General features: G+C 33.1%; 1 protein-coding gene across 1 annotated transcript in view; it reads right to left on the bottom strand.

Moving 5' to 3' along the window:
* Positions 1-1,911, bottom strand: part of kcnh7 (potassium channel, voltage gated eag related subfamily H, member 7) — a 59,421-nt gene extending 57,510 nt beyond the window's left edge. The window contains 1 exon segment of the mRNA XM_051112354.1: positions 1,380-1,911. Within this exon segment, the coding sequence (XP_050968311.1) occupies positions 1,380-1,455 (76 nt within the window). The 5' untranslated portion in view covers positions 1,456-1,911.
* Between the last annotated feature and the right edge of the window lie 12,342 nt (positions 1,912-14,253).

Raw genomic sequence — 14,253 nt, 5'->3', positions numbered from 1 at the left:
AAAACAACAGCTCGTTCCACACGTCAAATGTCATTACACAATTTCTATGTCACTGCACATGCACAGTATTTTCTAATTTCGGTTTTCTCAATCAAATGTTTACATGTTGTTTCGGTCAGATTAGAAAAGGTCTACACCACCCTTTCCAATCCGATCGAAATTTATTCAGATTGAGTTTCCGATCGTGTTTTTCAGTCTAATTGAGCCATTAATCTGATTACTAACGGGTTATTTGGTTGCATATAAACCTGTGATTGTTGACAAGTCTCTGCTATTCACACCAATAAGCATATAAGCAAAAAAAAAAAAAAAAGTAAATATGAAAGTATGGAACAATTTAAAGGAATATTTAGGGTTTAATACAAGTAAAGCGCAATCAAGCATTTGTGACATAAAGTTGATTACCACTTGTCTCTCCTTTTCTAAAAAAAAGCATAAATCTAGGTTATTATGAGGTGCTTACAATGACAGTGAATTGGGCTAATTTGTACACTTGAGTGTTGCAAAAGTACAAAAATCATGTAAAATTTTTACTTTAATTTACTTTTTACTTTTAATTTTAATTTTAATTAATTTTAAGATTTTACTTTAAAAACTCATTTAGTAACTTTTTTTCCTATAGTTACAGTTATATTCAATTAAACAGCTCAAATTTTAACTGAATTAATATATATATATATATATATATATATAAGCTTCCCAAATTCTACTTTTAGAATTCTTCTTCCACCTTTTTAAAGAAAAAAAGGGGACAAGCCAAAATAATGTCTTGTGGTAATCAACACTGACTGAGATGAACTGAACACGGAATATTCCTTTTTGAAAAACATTTACACAAATGGTCTTGTCAACAAGAACCTGTCCTTTTCTATTAACAGTTCTACTTGATATAAAACAGCGGAGACAGTAAGGCATGAAAGAGTGATATTTTGGCAGTGGACACTGGGCCCCTCAGCTGAGTGCCTGTGGTAGTGTGAGTAAACACATTAACACTCAAACACAACACAAACGGTGACATTTTCAGATGCTGACACGATGTTAGCTGAACACTGGATAACATAAATGGACAGTTCCTCCCTAACAACTAATGGAGAAAGAGTCCAAACACTATCCAAAATCTACTGCGCTGTCAACCACTTAACTAATCAATGTTTACAAACGGCAACAGCACAACGCTAACAAATCAAAGTATCCATTTCTAAATTTGGACATTGGAGTAAGGCTTAAATAAGTTGTACAGACAGTGTGTGGAGGTAAATTCTTCCTATTTAGAGGTCACACTAAACAACAAACCGCAAGTGAATCGTATCACATGCTGGTTTTTTTGTTGAAATTAAATAAACAAAACACCCCTCCAACATCTGGAAGGCGACACTTACTTTGACCCTCGAATTTGCGGATGATAATCCCGAGAAACGTGTTCTGTGGCGCGACGTGACCTCGTCGCACCGGCATGATTGACGGCTGGTTGTGAGCTAGAGCCGCTCGATCGCGCTCCCCTTTGAATCCGTTGAATGAGCTTCACGAGCGCAGCGCGGGGAAACGCGTTTCTTTGTGATGAGGGGTCATTCCGGCGACGTCTTCTCCTTCGTTCCACCGTTAGATTGTCGCGTTCCGTGATTCATTCCCGTTTTTGTCTTCACCGGTAGTCGTGGTTTGAAACGAAAGACGAGAAAACGAGGCGCTCTGCGAGAAGGCTGCGGGTCTGAGCTGCATCTCAGTCGAACTGAAACCCACCGATGTGACGAACGGCCACAAACTGACAGCAGTGACGTCTGTCTCTCCGCGAGGGGCCCGTGAGCGCGCGACGTTGTGCAAGGAGATGCGCGAGGAAACGGTATCTGTGTTGCGCGAGAGAAGCCCGGGAGGAGGGCACAGTTCACACGGATCGCTCTCCGCAAACCACGTCAAACCACACAACACGTGGGGTTTTCTTTTTCCACCTTTAGGATATTCATGACAGTGAACTGAAGAGCGGCTGCGACTAAATTAGACAGGTCAATGACTGTTATCTGGACTTGTGAGTGTTTATGCAAAAATGCGACGGCAAAGGTAAACTTTAACGCGCCTAAACATGAAAAGTAATTGGGTTCGACCTTTGCAAATGTGTGGTAAATTTGGGACTGTCCATGGTGCTGGAAATAGTCCTACTGGAATAACTTCGTTTCTCCAATAAAAAGGATGAAATGGATGAAAAGAGAGCAGGATTCCTCATTAATAATTTAGTTAACAGAAAAGCGTTTTATGAAAGAACAGCCGTCACAAAATAATAGCTTTCACTAAATCAGCTTTCAATAAAACACATTCAATTCATGGCGGATGAAGTGTAACAAATAAGGGAAGTGTTCGAACGTAGTTTCTGTGGTTAATAAAACCCCAGATTCGGAAAACGGATATATAACATGTACTTTATAATACTAGAACAAACAAAGACGTTTATTAGTTAAATATAATAAACAAACAAAAAAACAGAATTATGCTAATTAAATCATAATGTAAGGCCTTCAACGTCTGTGGGAAACGTGCGCGTGCGTGTGTGCGTCCTTCTACAACTGCAAGACAATGAAATCACATCGTCAGCACTTTCCACCACTTAAACGCTGACTGGTTTGCTGCAATTAAATATTTGTTAAGAGATCATTATTGCCTCTTCCTGACCTCTGATGTCACGGAAATATGGGGAAACCCCCGCTGAGGGAGAGATTGATTAGAAAAAACATTGCTGGCATCTAGTGGTGACAACAAGAGAATGCATTATGAAGGTATTCACTGACCTGTTTACAACAAAATTAGTCATAGTAAGTGTATGATGTAGTAACAGAATTTCATAGTAAGGTATTAGATAAACAATACTTTGGGAATGGCAATATTTTTCAAAGGTTTTTGAAATTCTTTGCATTTAAAAGAAATTATGAATTATGACAATTTTAAATAAATTTAATAAAAATATTCATGTGATGGCAAAGCTGCATTTTCAGCATCATTTCTTCTGTCTTCAGTGTCACATGATCCTTCAGAAATCATTCTATGTGACCCTGGATCACAAAACCTGTCATAAGAGTTATAAGATTTATACCTCATCTGAAAGCTTTCCATTGATGTACGGTTTGTTATGATAGAACAATATTTGGCCAACTATTTGAAAATCTGGAATCTGAGGTTGCAAAAAATCTAAAAGTTGTCCAAATGAAGTTCGTAAAAATGCATATTACTAATCAAAAATATTATAAATATTATTAACTGACATAGTTACGGTAGGAAATTTACAAAATATATTCATGGAGCATGGTCTTTACTTAATATCCTAATGAATTTTGGCATAAAAGAAAAAATGATAATTTTGACCAATACAATTGGGTATTGCTACAAATATACCTGTGCTGCTTACAACTGGTTTTGTGGTCCAGTGTCACAAATGTTGATTTGCTGCTCAAGAAACATTTATTATTATTATTATCAGTTTTAAAAACAGTTGTTCTGCTTAATATTTTTTAGAAACTGTTTTTATTTTTTAAAAAATGTGTTCATAAATAGAAAGTTACAATAGAAAATAACAGCAAGCAATAAAAATAAAAATCATACTGACCTCAGAAATTTGATTAGTGTACAGTGTGTGTGAGGGAAAGAGAAAGTGTCCGGCATTCTTTGGAAATAATGTAAATCAATAAAATAAAGCGAAGCACTTACATTCCACAAGCTCTTTCCTTCATTAATTATCAGTGCGACTCATCAATATTGAACTGTATGCAATATTCACAAGAATGAAACTTAGAAAGTGACACAGACCCCTTTGGTAATGTCTGCTCCGCTGTAATGGAGAGGTTTACTGGCACATAAGAAGACACGCGTGTATGTGTGTGCGTGCCAGTCTGCATGTGTGTTTGTCAGTGTATATGAGCCACTGTGGGAAACTAAGTTAAATGCTACTTCAGAATGTCAAATGCTGCTTTCTGCAATCCAATTTGATCTCTGTCAATTATTAAAATGACTAGAAAGGGAAGGACAGAGGAGAGCAATTTTAAGACAATGTGTGTAATAGCCATTGTTTTTCATGGGTTGTGCTAGGCTGGAGAATGGTTTAGTTCAGTGTGCCATTAATTCATTAAATATTAAATAAGCAATTCAACTTCATATCAATCTCTAGAAAAAAAATTGTTTTGTTTTTGTTTTGTTTTGTTTTCTAATAACAAAAAACCTGGCAGCTGTGGTTACTAAGAAATGACCATAAAAATATGATTGCAATGTGGCATTATGGAATAGCATTTTACTGCCTATATAATTTACAGTTCATGAAAGTATAGCCTACTGTACATCAACTTATACGAATGTTAATAATGCAACATAAACACATCACATATTGGAATGTTCTTTCATTGCTTTTTTACTACACTGACCTAAATTATAAACGCAACACTTTTGTTTTTGCCCTCATTTTTCATGAGCTGAACTCAAAGATCTAAGACTTTTTCTGTGTACACAAAAGGCCTATTTCTCTCAAATATTGTTCACAAATCTGTCTAAATCTGTGTTAATGAGCACTTTTCCTTTGCCAAGTTAATCTATCCACCTCACAGGTGTGGCATATCAGGATGCTGATTAGACAGCATGATTATTGCACAGGTGTGCTTTAGGCTGGCCACAATAAAAGGCCACTCTAAAATGTGCAGTTTTACTGTACTGGGGGGGGTCCGAAAACCAGTCAGTATCTGGAATGACCACCATTTGCCTCACGCAGTGCAACACATCTCCTTCGCATAGAGTTGATCAGGTTGTTGATTGTGGCCTGTGGAATGTTGGTTCACTCCTCTTCAATGGTTGGTCGAAGTTGCTGGCCATGCTCGTGGGTGACATGTCCGGCGAGTATGCTGGCCATGCAAGAACTGGGATGTTTTCAGCTTCCAGGAATTGTGTACAGATCCTTGCAACATGGGGCCATGCATTATCATGCTGCAACATGAGGTGATGGTCGTGGATGAATGGCACAACAGGGGACCTCAGGATCTCGTCACGGTATCTCCGTGCATTCAAACTGCCATCAATAAAATGCACCTGTGTTCGTTGTCCATAACATACGCCTGCCCATACCATAACCCCACCGCCACCATGGGCCACTCGATCCACAACGTTGATATCAGCAAACCGCTCACCCACACAACGCCATACACGCTGTCTGCCATCTGCCCTATTCAAAAATTAAAAAGTAATAGTAATAAAAATTTATAATATATATGTATATATGAGTGCATATATATAATATATATGAGTGTGCCTTCAAGTTATTTTTCTCTGTTTGAATAAACACAGATTTGATTTGTAATGTATTAAATTTCCTTTCCATTTAATATTTAGCCAAGGTGGTCGGTGTTGCTACTTGATTCAGTTTGCAACTCTTTGCACAATATTTCTTTCTTTTGCAAGTAAATCTTTATCTTCAGATAGACAAATGTTCTTACATTTACAGCACGTTTATATTTATCTAAAGCCACATGGATAAGTGAGGAATACAATAAAACAATTCATCCACAAGAAGGACATGAGTGCTAAACTGATAAAAATACAATGTTCCAAAGATACAAATTCTTAATCATTTTTGAATGGTGATTTGTAAATTCACTTAGTGCTTTGGGATTGCCAGACTTTTATCCTACTGGGTTAGTTTCTCACTTTCAAATATTTACAGAGTGGATATTTAAAGAGATCTAAAGAAACCTTACACAGCCTCTAAGATTTCGTCCGCCAAACCATTATCAATTAAACACAGGCTCAGTCCCACACTTTGCAAATTAAGCACTGTTTTGATAGTACGTCTGTATCACTGAAACATGGTCTGACATCTGACCTCTGCCCTCGTCATGATGGCAATCAGCTGTCTGACAGTAACAATGTTAAATGCAGATAGCTGTACAGTTAAAGGGATATTCCACCCCAAAATTATAATCTATCTCTGTGAGTCCATATAATGTATACAGTAGGACCCTCAAAGATGATGCTTCAAAAGCCAAAAAGTGAACAAAAAGTGTGCAAAAAGTCAACAGGAATATGATGGTAATCCATATGACCCCAAACAATGAATCAATGTTTTCTGAAGCTTCCGGCCAACTGTCAAACATGCATTTCCATAATTTGCATGAATGTCAAAAAAGAAGCTGACTAACTAACTAAAATAGTTAATAATGCTAAAATAACAAAATGTCAAAATGTCAAAATAATGACATCAGATTATAACTAGCAGATTTTCATTTAAGGTTAAACACAACTATTTACATTGGAATAGGGTTCTAATGTTGTACAGAATCTCATCCAACAGCAGATGGCAGCACATTTACATTTATTATTCCTATTAAACATTTTTAACTCATGCTTCACTTAAAACAGACCCTGCTAGTTGTAAATAGGCAGGGGTGTAAGTGTGTTGTAATTGAACCACTGCATGTATTAGGTCTCAAAATAGTTTGAATTAAAATACATACTGCATAATTTAAATACTGCATAATATTTACAGTAAATGTACATCTTTGTACAGTGACATTCTCCTCTTCGTGAAGCAACATTTTCATTTCCAAGAAAGTATAATTTCTTATCTAATGAATTAGATAAATGAAGACTATTTAAGTAATTAAGATGATGGCATCATCTGTTTGGGTTGCACTGTAGAGCCACAGGAAGAAATCGAAGAGATCTAAATTATTCAGGATTTAGGTGTTTGCTTATGCTCCCTTCATTCACATCATTTCAAACAAACAGGCACAAACACCCACGCATAAGACCTGCGCTTCAATTTGCAACTCATTGTTAAACGAAAATTTTTAATTATAATATAATGGATTTAATCTCGTTCCCCCGTCTAGCTAAAAACAAAGATAAAAGAATAATTATATAAATAAATCCCCCCATTTACAAAGTCTGTTTAAAGCGAACTTTTGATTGAAAACAGTTTGATTGAATTTTTTCCTTTTGAGAGAGAGCGTAATTAAGAGCCCTCTTCAACAGTTAAAGACATGACAGTCCAACCTTAATTTTCTTTCATTAACGTCAGTAAAATCATTATTTGTCCCTGAATTGCAGTTTGTCTCTCTTGGCAACTCAACGATTTCCAAATGATCATGTCTTATTCTCATTCTTTTGATTATGCTGCCCACGCTAGATCTGCACTTTGGGATATTAATGTGAACTCCAGAAGTGTTAAGATGCACATGGGTAGCTCACACAAAGTAGGTTGGGAGGTTAACATCTAAACAACATCTTGCTAATTCTTTTATTATTGTTACAAATGGAGATTTTATGACCATATCAAGTGACAGACTACATGAACAATGTCTGCTTTTACAAATTCATTTAAAAGTGATCTAAAAAAAAAAATCTAAAATGGTAAATGAGAGAAATTGTTGCTGGTCACAACAACTAAAATACCCATATTAATTTCCTATATATTGCTATAATATTTTATATTCATATATTTATATTTACATCTAAAAGTTAAAACAACTACTATTAACAATTATTCTAATGATTAATCAATTAACAATAGCCTTTAAAAAGGCTTAAAATACCTAGAATAGCAATGAGGCAAAAACAATTGGTTCAAATTAAGTATCAAAAGCAAATACACATACAAACTGTCAAAATACATTATGTATTATAAACAACAAAACAAATGTACATTATATATCAAATGTCTGCACATGCTTTACTCATTACTGTGGGATCTAATCCTTGTTTAATATTGACTAAAAAACACTGAATTCAAATGTCCACTGAATCTTTAATATTCAACCATTTTTTATGGCATAAATTCTACAGTCCCTGTAATTTCTGAATACGTGGACATCAAAACATGTAAACTCAGAGTTCGGGATTGAGCTTTTATTTTCAAATTGTGATGAACGGTTAGCATATTGAAAAAGATATTGATGTATTCTTCTGTGTTTGCATAGGTTTATATATTATTTACCTTACAAATCTGATGAAATAGCAAATGTTGCGTTGCCAAATGAACGTTATAATAAACCCAAACTCATAACAACATGCAGAGATGGAGTTTGAGACATGTAAATGATAACTTGTTTGTGTGAAGCAGCATTTACTGTGAATGGAGCCATTCTGAGACGAAAGTACATAACTTTCGCACATGTAAATCGTGGAGTTTGTGAATTCACTATAGCATTGTGTAGGGATGTAATAATATTATCAGTATCGTGATTTCATCTTCCAGGCAAAATGTGTAGTTTTTAAAATATATTTAAAGTTGAAGATGGAGTTTTCCTTCAAAATAAAAGCTCTACTGCCGTTTCCGTCAAAATAAAAGCTTAACAGTGCAGTATGAATTGCTGAAAGCTAGTGGTTTAAATGGGTAACGTTACTACAGTCCAAATTCAAAATATCTCTTTAAAGTGTAGAAATTAGGAAAGAAGTATTGTAATTTCCCCACTATAATGTAAAAAAAAACTATATACCTACTCACTAAAAAATGTTGGGTTAAAAATAACCCAACTAGTAACCCAACTATGGGTTGGTATAGCACCTTCCCATCTATGGGTTATTTTAACCCAATGAATTGGGTTAAAATCCAGTTGTAAATCCAAGTAACCCAACAGTTGAGTTAATTATCTAGATTCATTTATATCAGTTTTTATTTATTTATTTATTTTTTTTATAAAAATACACTATAACACTACTTTGTTTTCAAATAAATATTTTATTTAAATATGCAAATATTTTTTTACAAATATATTTTTAAATGTAAAACAGTCATACTGCAAATGTTTACAAAATAAGTGTACAAGAATGTGAAAATATAATACATTCAAAACACAAATATGCACACACAACTGACATATTTTCAAGATGTACACTGAATTCAAAACCAACAAATGTGATTCTGGTCCACAAAACCCGTCATAAGGGTCAAGTTTTTTGTATTTAAATATAAACATCATCTGAAAGCTCAATAAATAAGATTTCTATTAATATGTGGTCTGATAGGATAGAACAACTATTTGAAAATCTGGAATTTGAGGGTACAAAAAAAAATCTAAATATTGAGAAAACTGCCTTTAAAGTTGTCCAAATGAAGTTATTAGTAATACATATTACTAATAAGAAATTCAGTTTCAATACACTTATGGTAGGAGATTTACAAAATATCTCCATGGAACATGATCTTTATTAATATTCTAATGATTTTTGGCATGAAAGAAAATTTGATAATTTTGACCCATACAATGCAATTTTGGCTATTTCTACAAATGTACCCATGATACTTATGACCGGTTTTGTTGTCCAGGGTCATAAATGTGTATCAATTCATATTTATTTATATCAACACATACACAAATGTGCACAAATAAAACAAACATAACATACAAACTTTTATCAATAAAACAAAAATAAAAAATCATAAACACAAGTAATAATAATAATAATAATAATAATAATAATAAAACAAAGTAAATCTGCTGGCTGCTGGACTTGCTGATAATCAGCAACATAAAAAGTTTTTACGGATCAATAAATACAAAGTTTCTAAGGAAGAGGTAATGTGTTGAAAGAACTCCTGGAATATTAAAGACTGTGTGCTGCAAATGGGTGCAGAGGAGCTTTGGGTAGTAGATGTCATAAATGTAGAAATGTCTGAAACACAGATCCACTGCTTGTAGTAAGGTCTTCTGTTCCAATGCTTCACCGTTGAAAATGCTAAAAACTTCTTCTCTTGGAGTTAGTGCAGCAATGCTGGTGTCATCCGGTCGCATAAAACTTCCTTCATTGACTCCTTCCTCTGTGATAAGATGAAGCAGAAGAAGAAACATTTTACAGATAAACTACAAAACATTTTTTTCATAATTGTTGGAAAACCTACACTACTAATCAGAAGTTTTTGAACAGTAAGATTTTTAAAGTTTTTTAAAGAATTCTTTTCTACTCACTAAGCCTGTATTTATTTGATCCAAAATACAGTAAAAGCAGTAATATTGTGAAATATTTTTACTATTTTAAATAACTGCTTTCTATTTTAAAAGCTTTGAAAAGACTGGACAATTACATTTTAAATATATTCAAATAGAAAGCGGTTATTTAAAATGCTGTATTTTGGATGAAATAAATGCAGGCTTAGACAGAAGGGAATTCTTTAAAAACATTAAAAATCTTGCTGTCCAAAAACTTTTGACTGGTAATGTATATGGATCACTAATATAAATAGTTTACTTACCTTGAAATATTTCAGTTAATTGGCATGTGGATGTTTAATGTATGAGATTCCACTGTTGTAGTTTTTCCTTCACTGAAGAACCCAATGTCTAAAAATAAGTATAAACACATTTAGTACACATTTAAAAAAACATGCAAATCTGTCATAGCTTTATAAGAGAAATGGCTGTAATTAGAGGCGATTCTAATATATGCATAACAATATTCAATATAAATAAACCATAAAAACACATTTAGTGTTATTCCAATTAGTGCTCGCTTTCCAAACAACTGACGCTTGCCCTGTTTTGACCAGCAGGCGTCGCCGTTGTGTGACGAACGATTGGAAGCAGTGAATCATTTTGCGAATTAAGCGATTCGTTTAATTGATTCGAAACTTTGAAAAGCTTCGTTTCTCCCATCACGTCTTTCTTTTGGGAAATGTGATTATTTTTAGACTTTTCTAAACATAGAATTAGAGCGCATCTCTCTGAGCGGCCGCTGAGCCTAACCTTACATACTGGACCGAAGTTGAAAGGTTCGTGCGGCGCGGTTTAAATCAACAATGTCTCATTTAACATTAGCCATTTCCCATATAAAGTTAAATGTGATAACCATTAATGCGACCAAACAAACTGTAGTCAGAAACCGTATGTCTAGAACCCTTCATCAGCTGTAAAATAATACTAAACCTGTAGTAATGGTAGACGGTGATTTCAGTAACATAAGTAGTCCTATATACATTCCACCATAAATTATTAACTTTAGGTTACTGTAATACATCTCTAAACAGTTTTACAACTTTCTGCTAATATTTATTTAATTTATTACTGCTAGCGACCTAACTGGGACAGCTAAGTTAACGTTAAGTTATTCGTTTACAATGGAGCTCATTCTCTGCAGTAACGTTACAATACACTGACTAAAGGAAACTACAACTTCGTTAAAAAAACAAACATACAACAACAAAAGTTCAATTTTGAAGTGCATTTCACGTTCTTCGTATAAGTATAATATTATAAGAGTTATTAAAACCCTGTTACTCACCTCATACTGATGCAGCAGCAGCTTCTTCTGTCGTCAGTCACTGTCCACCGTTAAAATTTGAACTGTCGCCGCGGGAACCAATTAAACCCAACGCTGGGTTATTATTAAAAACAACCCAACGATGTTCAAAAAAATAACCCAACGTTTTAGAAAATAACCCAACACAGTGTATGGCAAGCCGTTTTAACATTTAATCTATTTCCCGTACTAGTATCTATTTTCATGTTACTAGTACTTATTTTTTAGATACTAGTATCTTTTCCTTTAAGTACTAGTACTTATTCATTAGATACTAGTACTTATTCATTAGATACTAGTGCTTATTCATTAGATACTAGTACTTATTCTTTAGGTACTAGTGTCTTTTGTAAAGTTACTAGTACTTATTCATTAGATACTAGTACTTATTTATTAGATACTAGTAGGTATTCTAATAGTGACTAGTATTCAATTATACTTTTCTTGTATGGCAAAAATAGAACTAGTTCTTATTTTTTAGTTACTAGTACCTTTTTAGACCAGAGATATCCTGAACTTAATAGATACTAGTACTTTTTAAATTTGCATTTCAGCCCAGTATGCTAATCGTATGTTGAATATTAATGAACCAGGAACATATATGGGAAAGAGATTACACAGGAAACGGAAATAAGAAGACGGAAAGAAGAAGGGAAAGACAGAAGGTGAAAATGGCAGAAGTACTTGAACAAATATGTAGAAAATGCAAATATGTTGAACGATCGATAAACCAGGGAAACATTGGAAGCGCACAGCTGATGCCTAATATGTTTGTTGGTCATTGTACGAGTAACCTCTATTGGCAGGATGCAGATAAGACATCTATTTAGTTTTTTTTTGTCATAGTTCAATGGCAGTTTGCATGTTTCATAATGTTGGTAATTCATTGGAGTTGTTTTTATTTACCAGTATAACTAAAAAAAAAGTATGGTTGTTATTATTATTACTACTGATACCGCGAAACATTAAAAACATAACACTATTTGGCTATTTAAGAATAAGAGGTTCATCGAGTGACCTCTGGTGGCAGGAAGGAGATAAGACACCAATTTTATTACCTATTATTTTCCTGGTTTTCCTCCAGTAAAAACAATAAAAATTATATCAGGGCTGTACGTAAACTTTTTTTTATTTTTTATTTTTTTGCATATAGCACAGAGACTGAATGTTTTTACATGAATGTTCTGTACACATAAATGTTCTGGCACATAAAATACAAACCTTATTGTCAGACAAACATTTTCTTTATTTAGAAAAAATTGCATTATAAGGACTAAAAATCTTTGCTTGTGTTCATCTGAAGAAAGAAAGTCGTAAACATCTGGGACAACATGAGGGTCAGTAAATGATGAGAGAATTGTCACTTTTGGGTGAAAGAGCAAAATGTGATGCAGAGGCTAGAAACATATTCCAGACAGAGAAATTAATGGAATTAAAACATACAACATTAAAGTTTTGAAAGGCCACTTTTTTGTGTTGTCTATTTAACATCACTGTCTAGAAGAATAATTAATCTTTTAATTGTTTATTTGGAGCATTTAGAATTTTTTGACTAGTTTGATTAATTAATGGGGAAATCATGTAATTATTAAGATTAAAAATATATTTTCTGACAGTCCTAATTCCTATTCAATGTATCATTTAATGACATATTGTAAATACAACTTATCCACCACCTGATAAGAACATCACTAAACATGAATTACAGTTCATTGTTTATTTAAACTTTGTATTTGTAACATTATTAATTGGTAGATGGTGAACTTTTAAAGCCAGAAATGTACCTGATGAAAGTCATAACTGATGTAGAAATGTGTGTGAAAACAATAATAATTGATTCTCACATTAGGCATGAATGTTTGAGCTTCTGTTTATCAATTTTAATGTGCATAAGATAAAATACAAATGTAATGTAAGGATTTGCAAATGTTCACCTTAAAGTTCTTAATTATGTTTGCTATTTTGACCCAAATTAGGGTTTTTTAACCTTTTTGAGTACTCAATTAATGTAATATCTTTTTCATTCATACTTGTCGCCGGAGGGCGCCCTCGCGCACAAACTCCACAAGTGAGACTACGAAATCTCTTAAACTTTCCGTGTTTATGTAGCCTAGTAGTTGCCCTTTTGAGATTAATTCTATTACCCGTACTGGTATCTATTTTCATGTTACTAGTACTTATTTTTAAGATACTAGTACTTATTCATTAGATACTAGTACTTATTCTTTAGATACTAGTACTTATTCATTAGTACTTATTCATTAGATACTAGTACTTATTCTTTAGATACTAGTACTTTTTCTTTAGATACTAGTACTTATTTATTAGATACTAGTACTTATTTATTAGATACTAGTACTTATTAAATAGATACTAGTACTTATTATTTAGATACTAGTACTTATTATTTAGATACTAGTACTTATTAAATAGATACTAGTATCTATTTAATAGGTACTAGTACTTATTCATTAGATACTAGTACTTATTTAAATAGTGACTAGTAACTATTCAGTTAATACTAGTAACAAATTAAAAATTTTGCCATTGATTTCTATGGGGATCTCTCATTGAGATATCAACTATTCAGTTTTGACTAGTATGTATTCCAGTTGTGACTAGTAGTTAATCATTAGGTACTAGTATCTATTTAATAGATACTAGTACTTATTAATTAGATACTAGTACTTATTAAATAGATACTAGTACTTATCAATTAGATACTAGTACTTATTAAATAGATACTAGTACTTATTTAATAGATACTAGTACTTATTAAATAGATACTAGTACTTATTAATTAGATACTAGTACTTATTAAATAGATACTAGTACTTATTAATTAGATACTAGAACCTTTTGGAAAGATAAAACCTATGGTTTAAGATAAAACCTATGGTTTTATCTGTGTTCTTCAAGCCATCTCTGGTATTTTTGAGAATAAATAATATATATATATATATTTAAAAGACAGTGCTAATCGACATAGCCTTTAACACTGTT

Source organism: Labeo rohita, chromosome 6, assembly GCF_022985175.1.
Source record: "Labeo rohita strain BAU-BD-2019 chromosome 6, IGBB_LRoh.1.0, whole genome shotgun sequence".
Lineage (NCBI taxonomy): Eukaryota > Metazoa > Chordata > Actinopteri > Cypriniformes > Cyprinidae > Labeo > Labeo rohita.
Note: the sequence above shows the minus strand (reverse complement) of the source record. Positions and strands in the feature narration are given on the sequence as shown.